This window comes from Daphnia carinata, chromosome 10, assembly GCF_022539665.2.
Source record: "Daphnia carinata strain CSIRO-1 chromosome 10, CSIRO_AGI_Dcar_HiC_V3, whole genome shotgun sequence".
Taxonomy (NCBI): domain Eukaryota; kingdom Metazoa; phylum Arthropoda; class Branchiopoda; order Diplostraca; family Daphniidae; genus Daphnia; species Daphnia carinata.
This window is the reverse complement of record NC_081340.1, coordinates 1,862,739-1,877,811: the sequence shown is the minus strand read 5'-3', so window position 1 is coordinate 1,877,811 and position 15,073 is coordinate 1,862,739. Positions and strand designations below refer to the sequence as shown.

General features: G+C 43.4%; 1 protein-coding gene across 1 annotated transcript; it reads left to right on the top strand.

The window, feature by feature from the left end:
- Positions 1-614: 614 nt before the first annotated feature.
- Positions 615-13,684, top strand: LOC130698241 (epidermal growth factor receptor-like). The gene is made up of 11 exons (XM_057520996.2): positions 615-901; positions 6,258-6,475; positions 6,637-6,972; positions 7,052-7,377; positions 7,893-8,761; positions 8,857-9,133; positions 9,252-9,413; positions 9,857-11,260; positions 11,331-11,787; positions 11,868-12,056; positions 12,272-13,684. Exons 2-11 carry the CDS (start codon positions 6,313-6,315, stop codon positions 12,730-12,732), a joined length of 4,644 nt encoding a protein of 1,547 aa, XP_057376979.1. The 5' UTR covers positions 615-901; positions 6,258-6,312; the 3' UTR covers positions 12,733-13,684.
- The last annotated feature ends 1,389 nt before the right edge of the window (positions 13,685-15,073 follow it).

The following is a 15,073-nucleotide window of genomic DNA, read 5'->3' as shown; positions in this document are numbered from 1 at the left end:
TCCATGTGTCGGCCATTTTCTTTTTCTCAGCCTCTTCTTTTAGTTTCACCCTTTTCGTCTGCGGTAACGAGAAAAAAAAAAACAAAATGGTTTCCAAATGTGAAGAAAATTGCCACTATGGCCGCCATATTAGTTCTTTCTAAAACAATTAAAAAATGCGCAAATGAGACGGATAAGTTACAAGTATATAGATCGAATATTGATCTTCAAAGAATCAAATATTTTTTTTCTTTCTTTCATTTTCAAAGAAAAACAAGTAAGAAGTAGGGAAAAAAAAAGGGAGAATAGCAAAGAAACGATGGAAGAGAGGCAGATGAAAAAAGATTGCCCTGGGGGCCTCAAGCTCGCACAGGTAGGGAAGAAAACACGTGGGAAGAGAGGGAGCTCTTAGCTACAGGTAAAATAAAAACTTGCTAAGCAAAAAGAAAAAAAAATAAAAAATAAAAAGTAAGGAAGAAAAAGGGGAGGGGAGTTGTGTTAACCTCCCCCTCTCTGGTTTTTTACACTTTACAGGTATCTCGGTGGCTTTCGTCTCAGTCTTGAGTTTGTTGTCGGCGTGTCGAGTTCGACGCAGCGTCCATTTTTTTTTTGGTTTCGTCTGGCAACGTCGTTCAGCCACAGTGTGGGCCTGTTTCGTATGTGTCGAGTGTCTCGTGTGTGTGTGTGTGTGTGACTTTTACACCTACATATCAATCGAATTCTTTTATGTAGAAAATCATTAGACCGTAGTGTTAGTGGCAAACAGTGAATGTGAATTCATTTATACAAAACGAAATTAAAAGGATTAAATTTTTAGAAAAGGCTCGGAAACACGAAATCAGAGGGGAAAACTGTTGGATTACGAGATTGAAATTTGAAATTTTTACAAGTCGCCTTGACGACCGAGAAGTGCAACGCACAGGTGAGACAACACGTACGCACCGTTTTTCTTTTAGTAATTGGAAGAAACTTCATTTCATTTTGTTGAGAAGAGAGTGAAATCAATGGCTCGTGTAGTGGGGGGGTTTCTTTACGCGCATGCAGCCATTTGCATTCGTGGCCGAGTGCGCCTACCTACGTATTTCTTTTCTTTCAAAGTTCTCGAAACAACTTACACACCCCATTCCTCCCCCTTTCCAACCCTATCCACTCCAACAGGTGTGACAGATGGGCAAGAAGTTTTATTTTTTTCCTCTTTTATTTCCCTCAAAAGTCGTGAAAAAAAAAAAAAGGCCAACAGCCGATTGATGGACAGCAGCCCGTAGGCCTGACGTTTTCTCATTGGACGAAACCAAAAAAAAAAATGTTCCATCAGAGTAGACACTTAATTTGTGTGTGTGTGTGTGTGTGTGTTTCTTTTGAAAGTTTTCCTATTTCGTGAGATGGCTAGAAAGTTAACATTTAGACTATGCGACGTTTGCTTTTTCTTTCTCAAATTTTACGAGGTAATCATTCTCGTTTTAGTAATAGACGAAAAGGATTCGAAGCAAAAGAAAGAGACGGACAAGAAAAAAAAGGTTAACGAGACGCTATGAAAACGAAGTGAATCGAGATTGTTCCAACCAGATTGGTTCAATTTATCCCCCCCCTCTTTTTTTGAGCTTTTCTTCGTCCTTCTTCTCAAAGTTGAACAAGTCAGGTGTCTTCCCCGCTCTTTTGCTATCTATACACAGGTGGATACGCCACCAAAAAAAAAAAAAAAAAAAAAAAAAAAGAATTAAGAAGAAACACGAACATCTAAAAAAGAAAAATTCCATTTGAAAAAAAAAAAAAAAAAAAAAGAGAACCGGCCTGTATTGAGGCGGGGCTGACTCATCTGCGCTTCTGGCTCTTTCCTCTTATTGGCGAGGAAGGGGCGCGTTGCGAGAGAGGCTTTTGGCCGTGACTAGCGGGAATATAACTATTCACCTGCCAGTAAGAGAGAGAGAGCTCTCTTTTCTCGCTTGGAAACACTGTAGAGAGCTACCTCGCCATCTTGTTGTATAATGACAGCCAGACTTGGCAACCCCATCACGGCCGATAGGCCCTCGCCAAAAAAAAAACAGACTTTTATTTATTTATTTTTTTTTTTCAATTTTTTATTTTTTTTTATTTTATTTTTTTTTTGGATTTAAGAAAAAAAGAAAGAAAAAACAAGTGGTAGGGAAAAGAACACGAGTGAGTCAGCGTCTGTGAACCAGTCTTTGCGTCGATGTCTCTGAAACGCACACACACACACACACAAAAAAGAGGGGGGAATTTGAATGCGTCGATCATCGTGAGAAATGCGTGTTTCGAAAGGTTTTAAGAGCCGCCGATTTTTTCATTTCGTTTTCTCTCGTGATTGTTGACTTACATCTTGATCTTTAGCCGTCCCATATAGAAATAGAAATGTCCACTTTAATTGGACAAAGAAAGAAAGAAAAAAGAAAAACCTTTTTTGGGGTTTTTGTTTTGGATGGATGAGGGGGGACGGGCTGCTACCGCTGCGGACATGTCTCCATTTCGTTAGCTCTTGTTCTATATCTCTTGTTTTTTTGTCGTTGAGTAGTTTTAGTTTATTTTATTTTTTTTTTGTCCCTTTCTTTTTCTTTCTCAGTGTCATTTTCTTTTGCTGGCCCTTGTTGTTTTTTTTTTTTTGTTTTTTTTTTTTCGATATTCGTATCACGTCCCGCTCATTTTTCTACGTCTCGCGCGCGCGCGAGCGGCGGCGGCCGCCCAGCCGGCACCGTCTCTCTCTCTCTCTCTCTCCGGCTCGTGTGTGTGTGTGTGTGTGTAGACGTTTCCTTTCTTTCTTTCTCCGTATTAGGATTTCGTCAGGACGATAGGTGTATTTCTAAAAATGAGAAGACTCTATTTCGTTTCGACAAAAAGAAAAAAAAAAAAAAGGTAGCCCGTCTTCTTCTGGTTTACAACTACCTGCGCTTTTAATATCATCATCAGAGCTATGCAGATGGACTAGAGAGAGAGAGAGAGAGGGACGACGTAACAAAAGACGCAAAGAATGGCCAAGGGAAAAAAAAGAAGACAATGGTAGTAGTTGGTAGTGTATATAGTCTTATCGGAAAAGAGAAGAAAAACAAAAGAAAACGTAACAACGTGCTTGTTTCCAGACGGCAAGGGTCGTCTTGACAGATGGCGCTTTGTCTATGTCGCATCCACCTTATTATTGTTTTTTTTTTGTTTTTTTGTTTGTTTTTTTTGTGTGTGTGTGTGTGTAATGTTATCCTTCCTTGTCTCTCGACACTCTTTTTATTCAAATGGGGAGGGGGGGGGGAAGGCATTTGTTTTTAAAGAATTTTATTTCTCAATTGTAGAACGGAAATGTCAAATTCAAACAGGAAATATCTCACACACACGCAAAGTCTTTTGGGGACTTGTTCCGGCCATCCGGTCCGTTTTTTTTTTTTTTTTTGTTTTTTTTTTTAAATTTTGAATTTCTTTCTTTCCAATTAAAAAAAAAAGAAAAAGAATGCATTACGTTTTGGCATGGCGAATATTGCGTAATTTGAAAGCAATTTGTGTTTGAAAAATAAAAAGAACAAAACAACAACAAAAAAAAATGTGATGATGACGAGGATCGAATAACAATGAAATGAAACTATGCGACCAAGATAAATACCAAGAAAACAAAAAATGGCGGCGAGACATTGTTGACTCATTTGTTTATAAGAGACGAAAGGAATGGAGGGCATCCGTCACCGTGTCAACTCGTTTCTATCCCTCTCTATTCTTTTTTTTTTTTGTTCTCCTTCTCCCGTGCGTAGATGATATTCAAATTCAAAACAGTCCAACCTGTCGTTTGATGTGTCTATCCCAAGAAAAAAAAAAGAAGGTTCGAAATCATCCGTATATGGTCACAACGCGTACAGTCATCCGCTTCTACTCTCAATTGTGCCTCATCCAGACATTGGAGTTTTTTTTTTAAACTCATCATCTTCTCGAATGACGGCCTCTTTTGTTTTGTTTTTTTAAATATCGGTTCAAGAAAATAAGACGAACGTTCAGTAATAAACATCACACGTTTTCTCATCCAACTGACCCCTCCAGCTTTTTTTTTTTTTTTTGACCAGCGTCCGTCATCGGTTTAGCGGCGAAGAACAAAAAAAAGCAAAACAATGGCATTTAAAAGCCGGCCCTTGGACAGTCGGCGATCTGACATCTTTTATTTTTTATTATTATTATTTGTAGCAAGAGAAATTTCTAGATAGGACTTTATTATTATAAAAATAAAAAAAGAAGGTCTAAGCGCACGCCGAGGGGCCTCAATTCACGGCCGCCATCGTGCGCCGCATTCCTTTGGAATGTCTCGTCATATCTCGAACGCTTCTTTCCCGAACAAGCCGGCCATGCTATAATATACATTTTTCTTTTCTCCATTTTCAAGAGCTTGAAAAAAAAAAAAAATGAAGAAAAGAAATAAATAACATGTGGAAAGGGCGCTTGTATATATATATATATATAAATAAAGGCGGTAGCCTTGCAGCATCATCATCATCAGATGGACTTTCAGATCCCAAATGGCTTCATTTGCATCTGACCAGGCGAAATTGTCTGGCATCTCGAAAAAAAAAAAAAAAAAACAGAAATTCCTTTTTCCAACATTTCGTGGTGGTAGTTTAATAGTTTGTGAAGAAGAACGTTCGACTGTATACGACCTTGTCGTTCATCTACATTCTTTTTTTTTTTTTTTTTTTTCAAAAATGATGATGATGTACTCTTTTCGAGCCGACGGCCAACTGGGCAAGGCGCCATGCCTTTTTTTTTTCTTGCTTGTTGTTGGCCAGCAAAGAAAAAAAAAAAAAAAAAAGCTATACCCCACCACTCTATGTAATCACTGTCCAGCTGTTTTTTTCTTTCTTTCTTTATTATTATTATTTTCTAACATCCACCAAAGTTCTTTCTTTCTCAGGCCCTGAGGTAAAAAAAAAAAAAAAAAAAAAACCAGAGAGGTCGCTATGTGTGTGTGTGCAACTGTGAAGCTTCGATAAGAAAACGTTTGAGGAACCTCTCAGCCATAGGCTGGCACTTACCACTCTTAAAGAAAAACGAAAAACCAGGTAGGAAGAAGAAGAAGAAGAAAATTATAAAAAAAAAAAAACCCGTGGTTTTTCGTTTGGCCTGAGGCTGATCGACCCCAATTTTCTGTTCCCCCTCCCTCTTTTCTTTTTTTTTTTTCGTTCTTCTTCTTCTTGAAGAGAACCTTGTCCGCAGGGGGTCTCTGCGCGCTCCTCTCGCTAAAGAAAATATTCAGAGAAAAAAAAAAAAAAAAAAAAACTTTTTTATTTTTGTGTTGTTGTTGGTTAGCTGCGAGGCATCGTGAAGACACGGTGTACCCCCCCCCCCCCCCCGCACCAAACAAAAAGGTAAAAAGGCCTGAGGCGATGTTTGGTCGGTTCCTCCGCTTCATCATCATTTTTCTCCATTTCCCCTAGCGCAACTTGTTGTTAGGTCTCTCTCTCTCTCTTTTTCTTTAAGACGCGCCTCTCTCTGTGAATGTTTCCGCTGGCGAAGAAGCAAGAAAACATTCCTCTTTAACACGTAACTTTTGTGTTTCCTTTTGAAATGAAATTTTTCTCTCTCTCTCTCTCTCTCTGTTGTAAGGTGGCATTTTTTTTTTTTTGTTCGTTAAACATAAGATGCGACATTGCCGAATTCTTCTGGCCGGACTAATGAGCATGGGCGTGGCATTCACTCAACAAAATTCAATTCGATTCAGGTGTTGTTTTTTTTTTTTTTTTCTAGCTACAAGGACGCCTACCTCACGAAATAGAAAATTGTTCCACAAGACAAAAAAAAAAAAAAAACAAGACACGCAATAATATTCAAATGGCGCCTTTTTTTTTATTATTATTTGATGCTTGACTGCCCCTTTTTTTTTTTTTTAATATTAAAAATATTTCACCGTTGGTTGTTGACACGTCTTTACGAAACGATGACAGCAGGTGGGCGATGTATACGTTCGCTCAGGTGGACATTCCCTTTTTCATCTTTGGCTACATCGGATAATGTTCTGGCCGCCCCAAAAACCGAAGCCAAGACATTTCTTTTTCGTGTGTTTCCCACGCTACTGGCCACGGCAGTTTTTGCCAATTGTAAAGGCGGACATGATCTCTTTTTTTTTGTTTTGTTTTGAAACCGGACCACCTCGAGCCATTGAATTTCAATTCTCTCCTTGAAAAGAGGAAAGAAAAAAAAAAAAAAAAACAAGTTGAAAATGTCGGTTGAATTTTCGTTTGTAGTTGAATAATTAAAAAATGTTGGCTAACGTTGTGATAAATTGTAATTGAATTGATTAGAACGAGAGACGGTTCTCTTTTGGGGGCGACTGTGTTAAGAAAAAATGCACTGAGAATGTCGTTGACGCGCGGCCCAAAGTTGCGTTGGCTTTCAAAGGCCGTCTTCCACTTGTGCGTCGTCTTGTTGTTGTATCGGCCCGTCAGCTCGGCCGCCGCACCCGCCAACGCCACCCATCCTAGTCCCGCCGACAAAGCCAACGATGTCTTTAAAGGCAAAAGTAAGTCCATCTATTCATTTCATTTTTTTAAGTCCTGATTTGAACGAGGTCATTTTTAAAGCCAAGGTAAGTCCTCCATTTTGCCCCCCCCCCCCCTCTTTACCTTAGACCTTAACGCAAGGTGAATGTTAATTACAAATTAAAATGTCAAACACTCTCAGTTTGCATCGGCACAAACGGCCGGATGTCGGTGCCGTCCAACCGGGAGCATCACTACCGGAATCTGCGCGATCGCTACACCAACTGCACGTACGTCGACGGCAATTTGGAGTTGACTTGGCTGCAGGACGAACATTTGGACCTGAGTTTCTTGCAGCACATTCGAGAAGTGACGGGCTACGTCCTCATTTCCCACGTCGACGTCCGACGCATCGTCCTCCCCAATTTACAAATTATCCGCGGTCGGACGCTCTTCAAACTCAGCGTGCACGATGAAGAGTTTGCCCTGGTCGTTACCCTCTCGAAAATGCACAATTTGGAAATGCCGGCCCTCCGAGGTACGTGAACTTGCCGCGCTACACATTCGCCTCAAGTTTCAAATTGAATTGAATTGAATTCGAATTTTTATTTGCCCAGATATCTTGGCGGGAAGTTGCGGCCTGTTCAACAACTACAATCTGTGCCACATGAAAACGATCAACTGGGAGGAGATTATAACGGGCGTCGGTTCGAAAATCGTCTACGTCTACAATTTCACGGAACCGGAGCGGGACTGCCTGCCGTGTCACGACTCGTGCGAGGCCGGCTGCTGGGGCGAAGGTCCCGAAAATTGCCAGAAATTCTCCAAGATCAATTGCAGTCCGCAGTGCCACCAAGGACGATGCTTCGGACCCAAACCGCGAGAGTGCTGTCATTTATTCTGCGCTGGCGGCTGCACTGGACCCAAACAAAGCGACTGTCTGGTAAGAAAAACAAAAAACAAAATGCATCAAACATTCTTCCTCCCTCCGCTTCTCTTTTTCTTTTTCTTTTTTTTTTTTAAACATCTCCGACAACATGAAACGATGCACGCACGAAAGAGACAAGTCTTTTCTTTTTCTTTTTTTTTATTTGATTCCCTCTAACCTACCGTTTTGACATTCCACAAACCAATTGCCGATAGTTATCTCTTATGGTACCTACTTGCACGTCAACCTGTCAACGTCTTCCTTTTGTTTTTGTTTTTCTTTCTTCTCCTTTTCTTGGGGAACATTTCCCGCTTTTCATTTTGGGGTTGGATCCGCACGATTACACATTTCGCGACGCATCATAGGACAACAGCGCAAATGTCACTTTATAAAAAAAAACAAACAAACAAAAAAAAAAGTGGGGGGGGGGGGGACGTTTAGATATACACACGTAGAACGTGCTTCATTTGCATATGGATTAAAAAAAAAAAAAAAAATTCAAATCTGTTTTTGCTTTGATGTTCCAATAGGCTTGCCGCAACTTTTTCGACGATGGCGTTTGCAAGCAAGAATGTCCGGCAATGCAACGCTACAATCCGATCACGTACTCGTGGGAGACGAACCCGGAAGGCAAGTACGCTTACGGCGCCACCTGCGTCAAAACGTGTCCCGAGCATTTGCTCAAGGACAATGGCGCCTGCGTCCGCATCTGCCCGCCCAAGAAGAAGGCCGTCAACGGCGAATGCGTCGTCTGCGACGGACCGTGTCCAAAGACGTGCCAGGGCGTTGACATCGTTCACGCCGGCAACATTGAAAGCTTCAGGGATTGCACCGTCATCGAGGGATCCATCACCATCCTCGATCACTCATTCGCCGGATTCCAGCAAATCTACCCCAATTTCACTTTCGGGCCCAGGTACCCGCGAATGCATCCCGATCGCCTGGAAATCTTCTCCACTCTCAAGGAAATCACCGGATTCATCAACGTCCAGGCATCGCACCCCGAATTCCGCAATTTGTCCTACTTCCGCAACTTGGAAACGATCGGCGGCCGGCAGCTGACGGAATACTTTTCGGCTCTCTACATCGTCAAGACGTCGCTCAATTCGCTGCATTTGCGCTCCCTGAAAATGATCCGGGCCGGAAGTGTGACCGTCCTGGAGAACAAGGAACTCTGTTTCGCCGAGAGCATCAGCTGGACCAAGATCATCAAGTCCCAGTTGCACGGCACTCTCCTCCAGAACAACAAAGTGTCGGAACAGTGCAAAGAGTCGGGTCTGGTCTGCAGCGCCCAGTGCTCCACCGAGGGCTGTTGGGGCCTGGGACCCAACGAGTGCCTTTCGTGCGCCCATTTCCAGCTGGACGAGACCTGTGTCGAAAGCTGCGACCTCAATTTAGGGTAAGGTGGTCTTTTTTTTTTTTTTTTTTTTTTTCATTTCATTTTTTTGTGTGTTCCAGGCGAAATTTGAGTTTTAATTAATTTTGTAATTGTAGGATTTACGAGTTGACTCCGAAATTGTGCAAACACTGTCACCACGAATGCGACGAAACGTGCACCGGACCAGGGCCGGGCAACTGCACGCTGTGCAAACACGTCAAAGACGGACCCTACTGCGTTCCGGCCTGCCCGACGAGCAAATTCAACGACAGCGGCGAATGCCTATCGTGTCACGAGAACTGCGTCGGCGGTTGCACCGGACCCGAGAACAACATCGGAGCGCGCGGTTGCCGTTCTTGCGAGAAGGCCGTCATCAACGGCGACGTCGAAGTGGTCAGTTGCCTCATTTGCATATTGAACCTGGTTCAACCCCTACCACCCCAAAATAATGGGGAAAAAAAAAAGAAATAAAAATAATTTTTGAAATTGTTTATTTGCTAATGTTTTTCAGGATCATTGTTTGAAAAAGAACGAACCGTGTCCCGATGGCTATTACTACGAATGGGTCGGACCGCAAGAACAAGGACCGCTGAAACCGCTGGCCGGCAAAGCTGTCTGTCGCAAATGCCATCCGCGATGCAAAAAGTGCAACGGATACGGTTTTCACGAACAGGTTCGTTTTTTTTTTTGATAACATCATCACTCACGCTCCCCCCCCCCCTCCTTTGATTTCTTTTATTTAAAAACAAAAGCCATCATCCTCAATAAGAGTCTTCTTTGGTTCGCACGACCACCCGCTGCTGCCAGATCTCCTATCTCTTTCTGTTTCGCTTTTTATTATTATTATTATTATTATTTTTCTTTTTCTTTCAGCTTTGAATTTCCAAACGTGACATTTTATTAGACTTACTTTACGAGTTTTTGGCGCTCGTTGACGTGCGTCCGTCTTCGCGTTCCACTCTCGAAAACAATTTCTAAAATATTTCGATTATTTCTCTTTTCTTTTTTTTTTTTAAATACTCGTTCCTCTCTCTCTGCTTGGCTATTTCACTCATTTTAATTGCGAAATGTTCTTTTGTTCTCTTACACACACACACGCACACACACAAAAAACAGGTGTGCCAAGAGTGCGTCAAGTACAAACGGGGCGAACAGTGCGAAGACGAATGTCCGCAAGACCATTACGCCGACGAGGAGCGACACGAATGTTCCCGGTGCGCCAGCGAATGTCGCGGTTGTACCGGACCCAACGTCAATCAGTGCCTCAGCTGTCGCAATTACCGCGTCTACCTCTCGCCCGGCGTCCTCGACCCGTTGACCAACGCCACGCAGTTCAACTGCACGGCCAACTGTCCAGCCGAAGCGCCGCACAAGATCTTCCCGGGCGATGCGGGCGATCCTTATTGCGCCAAAGAACCCGTCGTCAACCCGCTGGTCAACGGCGACGAGGAGCACATTGCCGCCATTCTCGGCGGTGTTATCGGATGCGTCACTTTGCTTGGAGTCTTCCTGGCCTGTTTCGGCTACCACTGGCACCAACGAGCCAAATCCAAGGAGAACACGGCCAAGATGACGATGGTCATGAGCGGCTACGAGGACAGCGAGCCGCTGAGACCCAGCCACGTCAAACCCAATTTGGCCAAATTGAGGATCGTCAAAGAAGCCGAGCTGAGACGCGGCGGCATCCTCGGCTACGGCGCTTTCGGCACCGTCTACAAAGGTGTCTGGGTCCCCGAAGGCGAGAACGTCAAGATCCCGGTGGCCATTAAAGTCTTGCGCGAAGGCACCGGATCCAACACGAACCGAGAGATCCTGGACGAGGCCTACATCATGGCCAGCGTGGAACACCCGAACCTTCTGCAGTTGCTGGCCGTCTGCATGACTTCTCAGATGATGTTGGTGACCCAGCTGATGCCTTTGGGCTGTCTCCTTGACTACGTCCGTAACAACCGCGACAAGATCGGCTCCAAGCCGCTGCTCAACTGGTGCACGCAGATCGCTCGTGGTATGGCCTACCTGGAGGAGCGGCGGCTGGTCCACCGCGATTTGGCCGCCCGTAACGTCCTCGTTCAAAACCCGGCCTGCGTCAAAATCACCGATTTCGGACTGGCCAAATTGCTGGACATTAACGAAGACGAGTACAAAGCGGCCGGTGGGAAAATGCCCATCAAGTGGTTGGCTCTCGAATGCATCCAGCATCGCATTTTCACTCACAAGAGCGACGTCTGGGCGTTCGGCGTCACCGTCTGGGAATTGTTGACTTATGGCGGGCGACCGTACGAGAACGTGCCCGCCCGCGAAGTGCCCGACTTGCTGGAAAAGGGCGAACGCTTACCTCAGCCACCTACGTGCACTATCGATGTCTACATGATCATGATCAAATGCTGGATGCTGGACGCCGAAAGCCGGCCCAGTTTCAAGGAATTGGCCGATGAGTTTGCCAAGATGGCTCGCGATCCGGGCCGCTATCTCGTCATTCCCGGCGATAAATTGATGCGCCTACCTTCCTACTCTCCTCAGGTGCGTTTTTCTTTTGTTTTTGTTTTTATAAATGAATCGATTCAAATTGGCAACGTCGCAAATCGTGAAGGACGAAAAAGAGTTGATCCGGAATTTGTCGTCGTCGATGGACGGCCCGGAAGTGATTATGGATGCGGAAGAATACCTGCAACCCAAATCGCGTTGTCCGTTGCCGTCGAGTTCGACGGTGACGGCCGAGACGCCGCTACCGCCACCGACGCCCGTCAAGAAATACGCGGCGAGTAGCGCCGGTGGTGGGAGCATCGCCAACGGATCGGAACACGCCGTTTACGGCGCTGAGGGCTTCTCCAGTCAAGGTAGTCACAGGACGGCCAGCCCAGCATCTTCGTCCAGGATGGCCGCAGCCGTCGGCCATCACAATCACCACCTGACGGGCTTACCCGTCGGCCATCACCCCGGCGGATTCCATCCGTCGCAGCAAATGCATCCTCAACAGCAGCATTCGCGCGACAGTGGCGGCCCCAGTCTGCGCTACTGCAGCGATCCTCTTCAGCTCATCGGCAAAGGTAAAAAAAAAAAAAAAAAAAAAAATTGAATATTTTAAAATTCATTTTCGATTCAATTAAAATTGATTTATTTCGAACAGAATTGGAAGCGGCTATGGAAGACCGGAGGCTACCGCACTACCTGCCGGGCGTCAAAACGGGAGCCCGAGTTGGTAATCTGAAACTGGACCTGCCAGTCGACGAAGATGACTACCTGATGCCATCACCTCAGTCGACACAACCTCACCACGGCGGTTACATGGATCTGATTGGCGACGCCAAAATCGGAGGTAATAACTCAAAAAAAAAAACAAGTCCTTTTCACGATCGCTATTTTTCATTTTTATTCGTTTTCCCCCGTTCACGAGATTGAATAAAAACAAAGAGAAAAAAAAAAAAAAAACGACGTCGTAAAAATAAAACTTGCAACGGTGTAACATCGTTTTATTTATTATTTTTTGGTTTAAATTTTTATGTCTTTTATTTTATCTTTCTTTTATTGTAGACAATGGAGAGCTCAGCAGCGGCGACTACCACGCTCGTTCCATGCCGGACTTTGTCAAGAGCCTGCCAGCCATCAAGCGAATGTCCGGGATGCATCCGACGCTGCCGCTCAGCATGGACAACCCCGAGTACCACATGATGAACAATCAGGACGTCAATACCTTGTACAATCCGTCGTCGCCCAGTTACCAGCTGTCGCCGACATCCTCCATCTCCAGTGGACTGCCCGTCGGCAACGGCGCCACGTTGGGTATCCCCGTCAACAGTTTGGGCGTCGGGACGACGGCGTCTTCCTCGTCCAACGGCTCGGCCGCCGTCCAGTTCCCGACGGGCGCCTTCGGCCCTCGCTACCTGACGCAGCGCTCGTCCGAAGAGGAAGGCTCCGATCACGATTATTACAACGACTTACAGCGTGAATTGCAACCGCTGCAGCCTCTCAAAAGGAATGAAACGACCGTCTGATCCCGGGGAGGGGTGGGGCAAACGCACCCCCCCCCCCGATCAGCAGCCCTTGCCAACGCGGCCAATATATATATTTTTTTTAAAATCATATTTTGTTTGTGGGGGGCGAACACTTTGTATCTATATTTTAAATATCGTATTTGAATTCTCTTTGCTATCTATTCGTAGGTAACCAACATTTGAATGCGTGCGTGCGTGTGTGTGTGTGTGTGTGTGTGTGAGCAATATTATTATTTTATTTTAATTTTTTTTTTCAAAATCTATTTTCAGTTGATGTGCGTCAAAATGTGCCAAAATGATCATTTTTTGTTGATTGCTTTTCCCCCTCTAATTGATTGCCAATTGTCGCGGATCATTTGATTTGTTTTTGTTTTTTTACCTGCGGAATTCTTCCATGGAACATTTTTTTTTTCGTCGAAGACGTGTTTTTAACCAACCGTTTTTTTTTTCTCCCAGTGATACTCAAAAAAAGACATTTTTTTTTTCTTCTTTCTATCGAAACGATTGACCTTCTCCGTTCGAGCACAAAAATATCGAAAAACAATTTCATTGTACAGTCTATAGTATTTCGATAATGACCTTTCACCATTTTTTTTTGTTTCTGTATACAAAACACATCGTTCTAGGTGAATCGAAAAAAAAAAAGACGGACGATGATTGTAACGTCCTTTTTTCTTCTCCACATTCAATTGTTTTTTTTTTCGCCCTTTCTACTGCAAGCGAGCCATTCAGTGCCTATACATATAAATAATAATGCGTGTGTTTCAGATCGTTTGTGCGTGATTGAGTTTGCTATTCCCCCCCCCATTGTACCTAAACACGAAACACTTTTGCTTTCCATCAACCTCCTTTTTTTTTTGTTTTTAATCCTTAAATTTTTTTTTTTTTTTTTTAAACTATTAAATTTGTACAGTGAAAACAAAACAAGAAATATACAGTGTGATGCGATCAACGGTGAAACCCATTCGTTTTTCCCTGTTTGAATTTTTTATTACTCCCGAACGAAACAAATATTTTCATTGGCGTGTCCCGCCTGGCGACAAGGGCAAAATGAATGGCAATAATAAAAAAAAAAAAAAAAAAAACGAAAGAAAAATCCTGTTTCGTGTTGTTTAGAAAAAAAAAAACGCGGTCAGAAATCAAACTGAGCGAGGGGGGGGCTCGTTTTTTTTTTCGTGACATGAATGGCTCGTTAATAATCACGCAAACGCGAAAAAAGAAAAAAAAAAAGAAAGAGAGAAATTCTTTGATGATACGTCGTTTTCAACAGCGTTGCTGGCCATCATTTTCGTTTTGCGACTTCACACGCAGTTTTTACGCAGTCTTGTTTTCTTTCATCTTTTCGCCGTCACCTGAAAGAGTTCGTAAAATGAAAGATATGTATGTATATATATTTTTTTAAAGACAGGGGACATTAAAAAAAAAAGAACCAAAGTGAAGGAAACAGGATTATAAACGTCAAAAGAACGACATCGTGTGGTTTGTGTGTGTAGTTATTTAAGCAAAACATGTCTACTTCTTAAAACATCGGCTTTTCCACGAAACCTAATCAAACACGTGGTTTACCTTTGAAAAAGAAATCTTCCGCTTTCTATAGTGATACGTAGTAACAATTAAAAAACAAAAGATGGTGGACAAAGACAAACGTCAGTCGATGACCTCCTTCAAGATCATTTTTTCCCAGGTGGTGTTACGTAACTGAAAGCATATCGAACGATTGAGAAAGTCCAGGCACGGAGGCTGACATTGTGTGGCGCAGCAATTAGCAAAAATTAGTAATGCAAGTGATTTGGGTGGGGGGGGAGTCATTAAAATAAAAAAGGAAGCTGTCAAAACAGAGAAATGTGTTTAGCTTTTTTAAAATTTCATCGATTCTTCTTGGTTTCACTACATCAAATTTATCGTCCCGTGTAATCCGTCAGTACTGGTTCTGACCTGTTCAGTCCTGGTTTGTACACCGCCATCATGATTTCGTCTGCTATGATTCGTTTTGATTATCGTCTGCTACCAGTGTCCTTTCATTTGATGTGTACGACCAGGAGCTCAGCTATATACATTGCTGGAACTAGCACATTCTTTTTGGCTTTGACTTATTCAAGCGTTTCAAAGTGCGGGAAAAATGCGCATAGATTTCCGATCAAAAATCAAAACCGAATTTATCGCTTTCCGAACAGGAAAGGACATTGGACCAAGGGAAGTAGGGGACTTTAGACTTGAAGAAAACGGGTTCGATTTTTTGTCACTGAACTGTTCAGCGTTTCGAACATGTAAATCGTCCAGGATGTTTAGTGGAAAAGAGAGAAAAACAATGTTTTGTGTTTTTGCTCGTTCTGATGCGAAT